Source organism: Phasianus colchicus, chromosome 26, assembly GCF_987193195.1.
Source record: "Phasianus colchicus chromosome 26, bPhaCol1.hap1.1, whole genome shotgun sequence".
Taxonomy (NCBI): domain Eukaryota; kingdom Metazoa; phylum Chordata; class Aves; order Galliformes; family Phasianidae; genus Phasianus; species Phasianus colchicus.
Genome location: NC_143461.1, coordinates 1,305,574 through 1,320,508, shown reverse-complemented (window position 1 = coordinate 1,320,508; position 14,935 = coordinate 1,305,574). Strand labels below are relative to the sequence as shown.

The window sequence follows — 14,935 nt, the reverse complement described above, 5'->3', positions numbered from 1 at the left end:
AGGGCCGGGCCCAGGCCCAAGAGCGGCCTGGCTGAAGGCTCCACACAGTGACTACGGCGGAGCAAGAAGGAGCCTGGCCAAGCCAGGAGGTCAACAGAAGGCCAGGCCAGAGACAGGCTCTCATTGGTCAAGACTCCCACTCACATGATGTGCTCCAGGCTCTAAGGGATATGTCTAAGCAGAGACACATCGAGGCAAGGACTAACAGCCATCGGTTAAATAGTAGTCGTGGATTACTTCCTCTGCTCCAAAAGAGGGTGCCTGAAAGATGAAATTGCAGCAGTGTGCGCTGGCTGGCCTCCCATATACCTAGAAGAGTGATGGAATCTCCCTGGATGATTCCCACTAAAGCCATGGCTTTCTCCTTTGGACATCTGTGCGCAAATGGCAAAAACAGAAACACCAAAGGACACAGAAGAGGATGCAGCAAGTGTTTAATGAGTCAGAGGAGGGAAACGAAGTCACTGCAAGTGCAGACAGCAAGGGTGGGGAGCAGCAGGAACAGACACGAACATGTTCCCCAGTCCTGCGGCAGCGTTGCCACCAGGCCCACACTTATTGGCCAAGAAAAGAAGAGAGGTTGCAGGTGGCTTTAGGCTGGTCTTGAGGGTACTGACAGAGATCTCTGAGGCAAAAAGACAACTGAGATACTAGATAGGAAGAGAGAGCAAAAGAGAATTCTGGTAGATTTTCTCCATGTGGTCAGTGAAGTCCAGCTGGCCCCGTCCTGTGTGTCTTGCAGGGCAGAAAGAGCAGCACAAAGTCTGTTCTTCTGTCCAGTACCACGTTGCGATTTCCAGGGGGACCTTGACTGGGAGCAGTGCCCAGCACCTTTAGCAGGGGGTGCACCTTCTGCCACAGTAGCGGCTGGAAATGCAGGAGAGGTCCAAGCCCCCCGAGGTGATGGGCACGCCCTGACAGCTGAGGATGCTGCCGACAGCAGCGGAGGTGGAGGATCCGACGGCAGTGTTCTGCGGGAAGGAGCTGAGGATGGGTCCGGGCAGGGTCACCACCACGGGAGAGGGCTCAATGACGATGGTGGAGGGCTGGCACTGCCTGACGCAGGGCTCGTTGCAGCTGCTGGCCAGAGGAGTTGGGCCGCAGGGCTGGCATGGCACACACGGGTCGCAGCAGGACATGTCTCGGAACTGGCGAAACACCTGTTGGGAGCGAGAGCAGGAAGGAAGCAGAACATAGGGACATATGAGGAACAGATGTGCAACAGGCCACGAATAGACCAAAGCACATGCGCTATTGGCATCTGAAGGATGTGAAGGGGAAGTCAAAGGATTCTTGGGCTCCAGATATCCAGCTATCTGCTGGCCAGAAATACCCTCCCGTACCTATCCAGATAGTTCCTAAATTTGAGCCCGCACGCTACCTACACACAGGCTCAGAGTCCTGGACAAATCTGCACTTCTCTTCCCCAGGACAAGCAGTCCCACGATTTGGCATGAAACAGAGGTGATAACATCTCAGACATTCACTGTGCTGAGACCTCCCTTAGTTGATCGGCAAGGACAGGAAGGAGCTTCACACTCACCTGGTTCCCAAGGAGAAGGAGGTAAGAATAGTGGATGAGAGAGCAAGGAGCCGGGGTCCCTTTTATACTGGACCTAAGATGACCTATGTCCAGAGGCATTGCTTACAGTGGTGATTATTTTCTGACAAGCTTTTCTTGTCCAGAATGCAAATCATCCCAGATAATGATATGGGTGGTCTGCTGGCTTCCTGTGTAGTTCAGTTTCATTTCTGGCTTTATGCCATGCCACTTCCTGACTGAAGGCATCTTTTGGGAGGCACAAATCCATCACTCCCCTAAGCACTGGATGGTGAGGCACACTGTAGACATTCATCCTTCATTCAATGCCACTTCTAGAGCAGCCTTGCCTATTGTCCACACAGCCTTGCCAGGCGCCTTGCAGTCTAGGACAGTTGTTGAATGGAGCATCTAGCTGGGTCGCTTCAGAGTTTGCCCTTCGTTGCGCCCCATTCTGACCTGTCAACCTAGGCCTGTGAGCAGGAGATCACAGGTTTGTGTAGATGAGATTTTCTGCAGCTCTGCTCACATATACATTTCACAGAGAATCTGAAATTCTTTTAAACACCTCTAGGGATCCTGATTGATTCTTCCAAAATTCTGTGGTATATTGGATATTCTATGGTGGATGGCAATTTTGCAACTCTGGCAAAAGCTCACTGGACTTAGTAGTGGATCACACTGGATACAGTATACGCAATGATTCCAAAGGAAATCTTAAATCTGGCAATTGCCAAACCTTTTTATCTCAACTTTTTTTTTTTTTTTTTTTTTTTTTTTTTTTTTATTATTGAAAACTTTTCCAAGCATAGCATATGTATGTTTCTCCCTGTGGGGTGATGTAAATTGGTACTGAAGTTTCCCTGCTTTCCCTTGGGCAATGGGATCCTGCAGTCAGACTTGCTGCTCTTCACCCAAGCCTGAACAATGGGGAAAGCCTTCTCCTGGGAAGTCTCTTTTGAGTTTGCATTTGAGGGATGATGGTAGTACTAAATTTGGATGGTTTTGCAGGTAGGGGTGTCTCATGACATTTACAGTGTCACTGCTGTTATGTTGAAGCCATTGATCCCAGATGCAGTGTCACCACCACCTCCCTCCTATTGGTCTCTCTAGGCGTTCCCTCCTCTTCTAATTGCTGCATCCCCTGACAAAGGGCCCTCTGAAACTCAAAGTTACTGCGCTCCAAGGAGTCATCAGTCTTGTAAAAAAGTCCTTTCAGATGTGCCAGGAGCTGGGGTTGCCTCACGGAAACAGATTAACTTCTGGAAACTGCTGGAAGGCACCAGAGAAAGGCTAGATGAAATCCAAACACTCCAGACTTTCTTCCGTCCCGTCAAACTAAGAGAGGCTGAGCTTGCACCAGCACCTGACACCAGCACAGAGAGGTGACACTGCATGTCCTGGATCTTGCTGGAACTGGGCATAGATCAAGATAATTCTGTGCACATGTGCACTAGCACTTATCGCATGTGCATACACATTGCACACTCAGATACATAGGCAGGACAAAATATATCTGCACCTGCATGCAGGTGTAGTTACATCAATGCACTCACAAATGCATACGCAAACAATGCATGCACAGAAACATGACTTCATGCATGTGCACACCTACACAATAAGGTACACATGTGCACTCACTCACTGGAATGGATGGGGGCCATGGGGAACTGACTGAGTAGACACACAAGGGACCTTTTTGGCAGGGCAAGTCTGCAATGCTCTGAGCAGGACACGCCTCCAGATGAGTTGACAGTACAGTTTGTGAAAGTGTAGGGACTGCTCAGAGGAGTCCAAGGATGTCAAGCAATTTCTCCAGAGAGCAGCTGGGGGAGGAAGAGAAATGAATGCCAGGCGTCCACCAACTGCCTGGGAAGCCAACCACAGGTCCACAGGTGACTCCTAGAGCAAGTTGGGAGGGAGGTGAAAACGAAGATATGGCACAATGTCATGCAGGGAAGCTCTTGTGTGTTCAGTCAAGGATTGCAGGGCTGGGAGCTGCTGGGTCCTTGCTGTCATTGTGGCCAGAAACAATGCCTCCAGAATGCCCCAGGCAAACATTACTTGTTTTTGCTGGAACCATCTGACACTGCAGCTGAGTTCTCTGCCGTCACTGACTCATTTCTTGCCCAGAATTCCCGGGGCTTCTCAATCCCAGAAGAAAACTCAGAAGAAGCCTCCACGAGGGAATGGGTGTAGCATAAGCCAGGAAATGAAGTGGCAGTGTAAGGGAAAAGAACCACGTAATCTATGTCATTAGCTGAGATGTTTTCCATTCATCATGAGCTGCCTGGAAAATTGTCACTTCTGTAGAGGCTACCTCGGGGCTGGGGCAGAGCATGGTCACTATAAAATCCACAACCTCCCTGGGCAGCCCATTCCTGTGCTCCGTGATCTTCATCATGAAGAAGTTCTTATGCATATTGGTGCAGAACTTCCTATGTTCCAGTTTTTGTTTTTTCCCTTTGCCTTGTCCCCACAGACCACTGAAAAGAGGTTGGCCGGGTCCCTTTGTCTCCCACACTTAAGATATTTATAAGCATTAATAAGATCCCTCTGAGTCTTCTTTTCTCAAGGCTGAACAGATCCAGGTCATCCAGTTTTTCCTCATAGGGGAGATGCTCCACACCCTTTCTCATCTTTGTGGCCCTCCACTGGACTGTTTCCAGGAGATCCCTGTCTTTTTTGTACCGGGGAGCCCAGAACTGGATGCAGTACTCCAGGTGAGGCCTGACCAGGGCAGAGTACAGGGGGGAGATTGACCTCTCTTGACCTGCTGGCCATGTTCCTTTTAAGACACTCCAGGATACTATTGGCCTTCTTGGCCAAAAGGACACACTGCTGGGTCATGGCCAACTTGTCATCCACCAGATCCCCTATGTCCTTCTCCACAGAGCTCCTCTCCAGCCTGTACTGATACATGTGGTTAGGAAGGTCTTTCTTACACTAAAACTACAGGTGATAGTCCAGATAAGGAACTGCAGGAACTGAGAAGCTCCTGCTGGACTGAGGACTGAGCTCCTGGTCATTGATATCAGAAAGGCTGAGCTTCCAGTGTTCCCCTTCCAAAGGAGGGAAGAATGGACTCCCTGTAATCATGGCCTAAGTTTGTCTCTCCTATGTCTTCTGTTACTAGCTCCAGTCTCTCCTATGTCTTCTGTTCTTCCAGACTGTAAGGTACTGAAATTGCAAACTGGGAGATCTGCTGGCCCCTCTCTTTCTGTTGAGCAGGAAGATGGATGCTTTGTGGTATCTCCATCATGTATGGTTGGTGCAGTTTTGCAATCCCTAAGTGCTACCTGCACAGGCAGACACCTTCTAGAAGTGAGCTCATTTCCTTCCTCATAGTTACTAAAATTTTCTGTGTCCCAGCCTCAGCCTTCATGTAATTCCTTTAATCTCAAGTTGCCAGGAAAGGAAGATTCTTTCTGGAAGGGGTTAGGACACAAAGGGGCCTTTCATGCTGTGCAAAGTATTTGTGTCTCACACAGCATCCTCATCTCTAAATTGAAGGGATTTGGATTTAACAGATGAGCCACTCAGTGGATAAGGAACTGGCTAGATGGTTGCACTCAAAATGTTGTGGTAAACAACTTGATGTCCAGGTGAAGAGAAGTGACAAGTGGTGTTCCACAGCTATCCATTCTGGGATTGGCATTATTTAACAACTTGTCAGTGGGATTGGATTGTGGGATTGAAGGTAGCCTCAGCAAGTTTGCTGAACAACACCAAGCTGCATGGTATTACTGACATGCCGGAGAGAAAGAATGCCACTCAGAAGAACCTTCACTGGCTTAAGAGGTGCTCTTTGAGCAGCTTGATCTAGTAGAAGGCATACCTAAACATGGGAGTGTGTTTTTCTTTCCAACACAAACTATTCTACAGTTCTATCATTCCTGGAAGTATACATGGAGTAGTAGGACACATGGCTGTAAAACCCTTTCACTTACTGCCCTTTGGAGCTCAGGAAGAGTTCTCCGGCTCCACCAGAGCCAGCATATCACAAGCTTGTGCAGAAGGGAATTCTGCTCTAAACAGCAGTGTCCTGGGGAAAGAGACTCGGTCATAAGATAGCACCAAATGATCCAGGAGCGTAGAAGGCATGTTAAACACTCTTTACAACAGCCCCTAACTTCTCCTCATCCTCCCATATCTATGCAGCATCTAGAGGCATGGTTTGAGAGCAAAGAAGGAAGGGACAGTGTCAGAGGGTAGTAAAACACTGGAACAGATTTCCCAGAAAAACTGTGGTTGTTCCATCCTTAGAGGTGCTCAAGACCAAGTTGACTGGGGTCTTGGGCAATCTGATCTAGTGGGTAGCGAACCTGCCCATGGCAGGAGGGTTAGAATTAAATAATATTTAAGGTCTATTCCAACTCAAGCCATTCTATGGTTCTACATGATTTTATGATTTCATGTACCCTCCACACCCCAAAGAGTACCCTGCACAGCCCAGAAGTCAGTGTTGCAAAGCTGAAAGGACTCACAGATAATTAATTGAAATTAGCCATCCAGATCACACACAAGAGCCTTAACTCCCCTTGCACACACCCAGCTCCTGTCAGACAGGGCCGTCCAAGACAGTATCCGAGGCTATAGGCACACAAGGAAGAACTTCCTTTCTGTGAGAGTGATAAAGCACTGGAACAGGCTGTGGAGTCTCCTTCTCTGGAAATGTTCAAGGCTTGTCTGGACACTTTCCTGTGTGACCTACTGTAGGGAACATGCTTTGTCAGGCGGGTTGGACCTGATGATTGCTAGAGGACTTTTCCAATTCCTACAATTCTGTTACTCTGTGATTCTCTGAACTCCACTATGGATGCTCTGTGGTGCCTGCCTTTTCCCAGGCATGAAGCAGTTTCCCTGAATCCAGATCTTCGGCCAATCTCTGTCAGGTGGTGTGATCCCCCACTGAGGTCTTTGATAGAGTCATACAGACTGGTGTCACTGCAGAAGAAGTGACAGAGCTGGAGAACCCCAGGAGGCAGTGCTGGAGGAAAACTCAAAGGACTGGACAGAGTGCTCTGAGGATAGTGCACCCTCCCAGCACACAGCCATGCAGTAACAGTCCACGTGTTGATATGGAGAATTAACCCAAGTTTTTGTAATCAGGTAATTCTAGGGAGGAATACTGCAAGTTATTTGTCATTTTTCTCTTCCTGTTAAGTGTCACCTCTGAGTGGCATCATGGAGCAGATACTCACAGGAGACACACCAGTAGAAAAACATGCAAAAACACTGCAGCAGGGAAAATCAGAAAGTAACAAGAAGCATAAAGTAATCACTGCATATATATGACCCCTAACTCCTGCATTCCCCATTGCCTCCCAGAGCTATTGGGCTGAAGTTAGCCACATAACCCATGGTGTTAACAAAGGCAAGGGAAGGGTGAAAATGGAGGCTTCAGTGGGAGAAGAGCTAAGCCCCTCTGCAGACAATGCAAGGGGGCAGATCCTTCCTGGGGATATTCAAGGATCAGATCACAAGTTCCCTGGCAGCTTGAAGGACCAGCGTGGGAGTAAGTGAAGGAAGGTGCCTTCCTGGGAAACTTCCCTCCACACATTCAATAATCTCCAGCTCTCTTTTGCTCCTCATCCAGCCATGCTGTCTTCCACATCTCTTCTGAGCTGTCAGCAAAATTTCTGTGGTAACAAAAGCCCTGCTCAACTGAGATCTGTCCCTGAGAGAAGAGATTCTCCCCAAACACTTCAGTCAGGCCTGGCGTGCTCACACACACTGGACAGGCCTGGTCCAGTCAGGATTAAAACACCAGTGTCTGACAAGCATTTGTCCTTTGCAGACCTGCGAATATTCAAAAGGAGGTTATTACAAATTGTTCATTCAAACTGCAGGACACATTGGAGGCCTTTAGAGCAAGCCATTGAAGTTAGAGAGCTGGAAGGTACAAACGGTATGAAAGGTCTCCCTCTCCTCTACTATAATTTGCCCTTCTTGATGGGTGGTGATGTTCTGCTCCGTGGCACCTTGAAAAAAAAAGCGAATTTCAACACCTGTGCAGGGAAATCAAGAGGACATAAAAGGTGCTGGAAGGAAAAGATCCTGGACCTTTGGTTTACAGGAAGAGAACCAGGAATGGAAACAGCAAAGCAGGGGGTCTCTTTGGACAGGAAATCTGAGACTACAGATTAGCATGGATCTATAATAAAATAATGCCTATTATCTCCCACAGGAATACTTCCCAAGGAGTGCTGTCTTCAGTTCCTTTTCTCCTGCTGCCCGAAGCAGCTGTCAAAATTACATTGAGATGAAAGGTACCCATCCCCAGAGGAAATCATGTCTCTTGAGTCAGGCCTTCAGAGGATAACACTGTTTTGAGCAGTCTCCCACTTTCTTCAAAAGCATATGTTGACAGGAATTCTAGCCATTGACCTCTGGTCAGCAATTTTCACTGCTAATCTGTCAAGATAATCCATTCATGGTAACAGGCTGTGGCAGAAGTCACATTCATGGGCACACAAAGAACTCATCTTTGAGTTTCCTTCAGCCACAAAATTCTTCCAGCTCTCCAGTCCCATCTGTGGCAAAGAAAACAGAAACAATGAGCATGTTAACTGAGCAAGTTCTTTCATATCTTTTACCCACAGTACTCCGTTACTGAAAAGCTATTGAATAGTCTCCCACTACAATCTACAGGAGGACTAAGGCATTCATTTTTTCAGGAAGTTATAAGGGTCAATGAACAGGGAAAGATAAATGTCTTCCACAATCACCTTATCACAGGTACTCTGAGTACAAGAAGAATTGGAACCATATAAAGTATCGTTATGCTGGGAATTAGTACTGCCCACATATTCCAGTTTATTTACTGTTGAGGTGGTTTTTCTTGGAAAACTCTGAATCTTAATGTCTTGATGTCTCCTTGTGTTTCCCAAGCATTTTTCAGGGACCATGTCTGGATTTCCCAGCTTCCACCACAGCTGCTCCCCAGAACTAGCTCTTCAGTTCCCAAAGCAGGCACTGCAACACAGGAACTGTGTGGAGAGAGAAAGAAAATGGACCCCTGGGCAGCCAGCTGTTTTTTCTTGAGCAGAAAGCAAGAACACTGGGAATTTTCCCACAAAGAAATGGTGATTACTCAGAGCTGGAGAAGAGATATGAAAAGCCATGGAATAGCTTCAGGGTTTGAACAGGGAATCTTCTCACCTGTTTGGCTCATAATTCTTACTCATCTGCTGAGGATTTAGTTCATCCTCACATGCAGGTCCACGAAGACATTTCCTCTCCTTGGGTTGTGTTGAGCAGGATGGAGTATACAGGATGGAAAATACAAACACCATCTTATCTCTTACCAAGGATCCTGTTCTCCGGTACTAATCATCAGTTTCCCCAAATTAAGTCTCTTTTTGAACCCATGTCAGTTTTGCTGACCGTTTTGCTCATTTCCCCAGACTTCAAGTCTGTTTTCAGCTGTAAAAGTCACATGGGGTGTTCTTAACGATCTCTCTGCTGCATAGGATGGGGAGGCAGAGAACCAGACTCATTGGAGATCCAACCAGTCAAGCAGAGACATAATCACTCCCAAGGCACCCTTGTGTTACATGCTACAGGCAATTATGTGGGCTCAGCTTACAAAGATGGACAGTGTTAACTTGGAGCCTGGCATCCTCCACATAGAGAAGTAACAGGGTGTTCTCTGCAGACAGTGAAAAGAAGAATTTCATTGAGTCTGCCCTAAATCTGAAGCTGGATTGGTGGCTATCCACCAGCAACAGCACTTAAGGGGCCCAGGTACCTGGGGGACTCATCATGTATCAGAACATGTGCCATGAGAACCGGGATTGGAGCTGTTGCTGGAGAAGTTTAATTGCATCATTATGCAGTCTCATACCAAGGTGACTGTGTTGGGAATAGGACCATTTCTGTGCATGATATGAGAAGCTGGAAACTCATATTTACACTGCCTGACCATACATATCTCTATCTGTCACTTTATCAGCTCTTCCCTTTCCCCACCATCCATCTCACTTTTTATAATCTAAAAAATAATAATAAATCTGATCCATGCCATGTATTGTAGGCTTGTGTTAAAACTCATACAACAGTCTGCCAGTTTATTTGCTTTCAGCAGTATCTCATGAAGCACTGACTCCATCAGTTGTCTCTGTTGCTACTGACTTGTAGTAGCAGCCAGTTTTTCTCTTGAAGGAGAGGAAAGTTTTCCTGCTTCTCCTTCTTTTTATACTTCTTAGCAAATATTTTTTTTACTTGTCCTTCTCAGTGTTGATGAAAGAGATGAACACATGTACATGCACTAGTGCCCACAGAATCTGTGGAGCAGCAGCAAAGGCCAAGAGAAGGATCTGAGTGGTCAGATCAAAGGGTCATGCCGAAGGGAGTTCCTGCTGCTGTGTACACATCTGCCCTTTCCTAGACAACCAGCAATTCTTCTAAGCCTTTGTCTTGATCCTGAGGGGGAAATAGAATGCTTTTTATGGTTGGCAAAGATGGAAGTCCCTGGCCAGTCTTGGCCCTATCTCATCAGGCTTCAAGCATCAGGGCAGCTACGCTGCGGGTGTCTAAACAGCTGCACAGCAGAAGCTGGACTGGAGTGTGAGTGCTGAGCACCACTGTACAGGTGTAACATTGTCGGCTGTGAGATGTGCTCTTCTCATCTGACAGAATTGTTTGGGATACAGCCCTTGTGCTTGGAGAGCTGGGGACTGGCTGCAAAAAATCTTTAATCTGAGAAGAAAGCAGGTGACCAGCTGCACACCCCAGTCTGGCTTTTTTAAGAAATTGAGCAAAAATGGCAGGAGACCTGCATGGATGAGCAAGGAGTTCATGAAGAAACTCAAAGGGAAGAAGGTGCATGAAATGTGGAAATAAATCCTACACGTTTGGGAAAAACATATGAATGGTGACAAGGGCTGAAGGGATGCAATGAGGAATGCTAAGGCCCACTGAGAATTCTATCTGGCAAGAGAGGTCAAGAATAACAAGATAAGCTTTTTGAAGTATATCAGTAGAAAAAGGTGGACTAAGGAAAATGTGGTTACTGTGGTATGGATGGATACTCTAGTAATGGGAAAGCCTGAGAAGGCAGAGAAATGGAACATCTTTGATTCAGGCTATAATTCTAAGACTATCCCATGAGAATCCCAAATCCTGGAGATAAAAGGGAGAGTCTGGAGAACAGAAGAATTCATTCCGGTTGAAGAGGATCTTCTCAGAGATCATCTAGCCAAAATAAACAAACACATAAATGGTTTATGTGATGGCAAGAATTTATGCTTATTGTAAGAGCTGGCAGAAGAAAACGCCGAACCACCCTTTACTAACTTAGAAAGGGAGTGGTGAACAGGAGAGATATCAGAAGACTGGAGGATAGCCAATGACCATCCACAGTCTTCAAAAAGGGCAAGAAAGACAATCTAGGAAACTGCAGACCAGTCAACCTCACCTCCATAGAAGCAGGTGTTTAGTTCTTTCTTTCCCTTTTGGACTGATCAGCTTTCTCAGTTATCTTGATTCTGGTATCCAGGTCATGCCATTATATAAAGAAGGGGAACCCTGAAGTGTGAGCCTGGCAATCATTCAAGATTTCAGCTTTAGAATGTCAGTTAATTCCATATGAGAAGCATCTATCAATTTCTGCTGGAGTGCAGGCAGGAGATGTGTTATGTGTAATTTGACTCAGTTCCAGGGTAAGAGCTTGGACTAGGGCTCAACAAAAGGCAGACTCTGGAGTGATGAGGCTGAATGCTCCATTCAACAACTGTCCTAGTCTAACAAGGAGACTGTAAAGGCTTTGTGGACAACAAGAGGCCTCCAAACAAATAGGCACACATGCAGCAGATATGCGGCAAAGCTGCTCTAGACATGGCTCTAGACATGAGTGAAGGATGAATGTCTACAGTGTGCCTCACCATCCAGTGCTTAGGGGAGTGATGGATTTGTGCTAATTCCCATCAGAGCAAGAGTTTTCTCATCTGACCATAGTAAGCAGAAGTAGAAAAAATACAGAGGGACACAACGAAGGATGCAGAAAAAGTTTATTGAGTCTAAGGAGGGAAATGACGTCACTCCAAGTGGAGGCCCCAAGTGCGGGGAGCAGCAGGAGCAGACAAGAATCTGTTCCCCTTTTCCTATGTCAGAACTGCCACGGGACAGCTGTCTAAGTGCTCACGAATGAGAGAGGCTGGCAGTTTGCTCAGTTGGTTTCTGGGACCATCACAGACAGTTTTAGGGAAGGATGAAGACAACAAAGAGAAGAGTGAGGAAGAGTGAGTGGAAGAGAATATTGGTAGACATTGGTCGTGTTGTCAGAGAAGCCAGGCTGGCCCCTGCTGTCTGTCCTGACAGAGCAAGCCAGACATGGTCATCTACACTGAAAACAGCGGCACAGAGTCTGTTCTTCTGTCCAGCACCGTGTCCTGAGGTCGTGGGGGTCCTTGTCTGGGGCAGTGTCCAGCACCTTTAGCAGGGGGTGCACCTTGTGCCACAGTAGCGGTTGGAAATGCAGGAGAGGTCCAAGCCTCCCGAGGTGATGGGCACTCCCTGACAGCTGAGGATGCTGCCAACGGCAGCGGAGGTGGAGGATCCCACAACAGTGTTCTGCGGGAAGGAGCTGAGGATGGGTCCGGGCAGGATCACCACCACGGGAGAGGGCTCAATGGCGATGGTGGAGTCCTGGCACTGCCTGACACAGGGCTCGTTGCAGCTGCTGGCCAGAGGGGTCGGGCCGCAAGGCCGGCATGGCACACACAGGTTGTAGCAGGACATCACTTGGGCTGGATGTGCACCTGTTGGGAGAGAGGGTTGAGCGAAGAAGGTGGAGAGTGAGGAGCAGTCTGCTATCCCACAGTGAGGGAACCAAGGCCCATGCAGTGCAGGGAGCTGGAGCCATTCTGGAGAGGGCCAAGGCTATCTTGGCCTCCTCCTGTCAGGACCCAGATAGACCCTCCACAGCCTATTCAGCTACTGCTGAGACTCTAGCCCAGAAAGCCCCTGAGTGCAGGCCCAGGCACCCTCCCAGAAAAACTTTCTCCCCTCTTCCCTCTTCATTGACAAGCAGCTCCAAGATTTGGCATGGAAGAGAGTTGACAGCAGATGAGAGGTTCACGGGGCTCAGACCTCCTTCTGGAGAGTGAGAGAGACAAGAAGGGGACTCGCACTCACCTGGTTCTGAAGAAGAAGGTGGCTAGAGTGGTGGATGAGGAAGCAAGGACCTGGGCTGCCTTTTATATTAGACCTACGATGTCCCATATTCAGAGGCAGTGCTTATAACAGTGATTATTTTCTGACAAGTTCTTCTTTAATGCAGATCATCTTGGATAATGATATGGGCCGTGTGTTTTCTTCCTGTGTTGCTGTGTTTCATTACCAGCTTTAGATCATGCCCATCCCACTCTGAAGGCATCCACTGAGTAGCAGGAAGGGAGGCCCAAGCATTTCCGCTCAACAAAAGTCTGTGTGGTTAACAGCCTCGGTGAACATGATGGAAGAGTCCAGCAAAGGCAAATGATGTCAGCCTGGGCCACTCCTTAGGGATTCTTAGTTTCCTTTCTGGAAAGAATTGTAGCAGCTCCTGAGTGTGACTGCATCCTACTTGACACTGCTCTGTGGAATATTCGGCTGCCCTACTGTGTTTCCATTCATTTTGCTTCAGTGATCTTAGTATGAGGATCATTCTGTCCCATCACGCCCAGTCCTGTCCCATCCTATCCTGCGCCATCTTGCTGCCCTCTGACCCTCTCCCTTTGCCTGGGACGTTGCAGGCAGGCAGCTGCTTTCTTCTCTGCTCAAGGAGTTTTGCAGCCACTCTCCGGCAAAGCGCACTCATGGCTGTAACCCAAAATGTGCTGCAGGTCGGGAAGAGCACAGACACGGGGTTTGCCGTGCAGTCACATTCTGGTCCACTTTCGTTCAGAAATCGAGCACAAAGGGCGGGTGACTAGCACGGACAAGCATGGCACTCATGGAGAAACTCCAGGGGAAAAAAGATTGTCTTTACAATGTGCATAATGAGCCCGGTCACTTGGGAGGGATATTCGACTGGTGTCTGAGTCTGTAAGGAGGCAACTTGGAAGGCTAAGGCCCAGATAGAATTAAATCTGGTGAGAGAGATCAAGGATAACATGAAAGTCTTCTTTAAGTATGACATGGGGACAAGGAAGACAAGAGATCCCCTGCTTAATGAGGTGAGTGCCCTGGCCTTGAGGATGCTATGCCCAAGTAGTTGGAAGGAAAGAAGCCCATTGGAAGTCGTGAGCATGGATTCACCAAAGGAGAAATCACGCTTGAGCAATCTCACAGGATTCCGTGATGTCATCACCCGCCGGGTGGATGAGGGGACAGCAGTGAATGATGTGCACCTTGACTCCAGCAAGACATCTGACGCAGTATGCCACAACATCCTTGTAACAAAGCTTTGGAAGCGTAGGATAGGTGAGCAGACAGTGAGGTGGATTGAGAACTGATTGATTGGCAGAGATCTGAGGGTCACGACCAATGGGGCAGAATCTAGTTGCAGGTGCGCAGCTTGCGGTGTTCCCCAGAGGATGGTACTGGGTCCGGCCTCGTTGAATGCCTTCATCAGTGACCTAGAGGAAGACATCAAGCATACCCTCAGCACGTTTTCTGCCAGAATGAAGCTGGGATGAGTGGCTGACACACGGGACAGCTGTGTTGCCTTTCAGCAAGACTTGGAAGTGTTTGGAGAGCTGGGTGGAGAGGACCCTGATGAACTCCAACAGGAGCAAGAGAAGGGTCCTGCACCATGGGAAAGCATTACTGCCTACACCAGTACAGGCTGGGGGGTGAACTGTGAGGCTGGGGAAATGAACTCTGAGGAGATGGACTTGGCAGAGCGAGTGGCTAAGAGGCAGGCCATGAGTCCGATGCGTGCCCACGAAGGCCAATGATATCCTGATGCACATGGAAAAGAGCATGGCCAGCAGGTTGAGAGAGGTGATCCTTCCCCTCTTCTCTGCCCTGATGTAGCCACAATTGGAATAATGTGTCTAGATCTGGGCTCCTCAGTTCAGCGCAGACAAGGATCTTCTAGAGAGAGTTGAGAAGAGGAGCACCAAGATGATTAGGTGCTCGGAGCGTCTCCCTTCTGAAGAAAGGCTGAGAGACCTGAGACTCACCAGTCACGTCTCATCAGTGTTCTCAAATCTAATGTGCAGCTTTCTGGCAACGGTTTTCAGACTCTCTTCAGTGGCGTACTGCAATATAACAAGGGGCAACGAACAGAAACCGCAACATAGGAAATTCCTAGATGATAAGTTCCTCTGAAGATGATTTCTAGAGGTCCCTTCCAATCCCTGCAATTCTGTGATTCTGTGATCTTGCTGGCTTTTGCTGGGCTTCCGTATAAACTCCCCCAGCCCTGATGCCTTGGAGCAGGATCTACACAGTGAAACACGGGAA

The 14,935-nt window shown here is 48.0% G+C and overlaps 2 protein-coding genes across 5 annotated transcripts; both read right to left on the bottom strand.

Moving 5' to 3' along the window:
* Positions 1-833: 833 nt before the first annotated feature.
* LOC149914921 (feather keratin Cos1-1/Cos1-3/Cos2-1) lies at positions 834-1,642 on the bottom strand. 4 transcript variants are annotated; one of them, XM_090124995.1, is made up of 2 exons: positions 1,523-1,642; positions 834-1,148 (listed from the first exon to the last, which is right to left on the bottom strand). In XM_090124995.1, exons 1-2 carry the CDS (start codon positions 1,640-1,642, stop codon positions 834-836), a joined length of 435 nt encoding a protein of 144 aa, XP_089981121.1. The 4 variants fall into 4 exon arrangements, with proteins under 4 accessions (XP_089981121.1, XP_089981122.1, XP_089981123.1 ...); XM_090124996.1 differs by having other exon boundaries at positions 834-1,160; positions 1,538-1,642; XM_090124997.1 differs by having other exon boundaries at positions 834-1,160; positions 1,544-1,642.
* Positions 1,643-11,977: 10,335 nt separating this feature from the next.
* Positions 11,978-12,772, bottom strand: LOC149914920 (feather keratin Cos1-2-like). Its single transcript, XM_090125064.1, has 2 exons — positions 12,676-12,772; positions 11,978-12,303 (listed from the first exon to the last, which is right to left on the bottom strand). The coding sequence occupies exons 1-2, from the start codon at positions 12,764-12,766 to the stop codon at positions 11,978-11,980; spliced, it is 417 nt and encodes a 138-aa protein (XP_089981190.1). The 5' UTR covers positions 12,767-12,772.
* Positions 12,773-14,935: the final 2,163 nt, after the last annotated feature.

Bases quoted from the DNA above. Each gene is read 5' to 3' on its own strand.
- LOC149914921 (XM_090124995.1), bottom strand. From the start codon at position 1,642: ATGCCTCTGGACATAGGTCATCTTAGGTCCAGTATAAAAGGGACCCCG. The intron at 1,149-1,522 runs GTCCTTGCCGAT...GTGTTTCGCCAG, and splicing joins TGAGTGTGAAGCTCCTTCCT to TTCCGAGACATGTCCTGCTG.
- LOC149914920 (XM_090125064.1), bottom strand. From the start codon at position 12,766: ATGGGACATCGTAGGTCTAATATAAAAGGCAGCCCAGGTCCTTGCTTC. The intron at 12,304-12,675 runs GTGCGAGTCCCC...CTCTCCCAACAG, and splicing joins TCTTCTTCAGAACCAGGTGA to GTGCACATCCAGCCCAAGTG.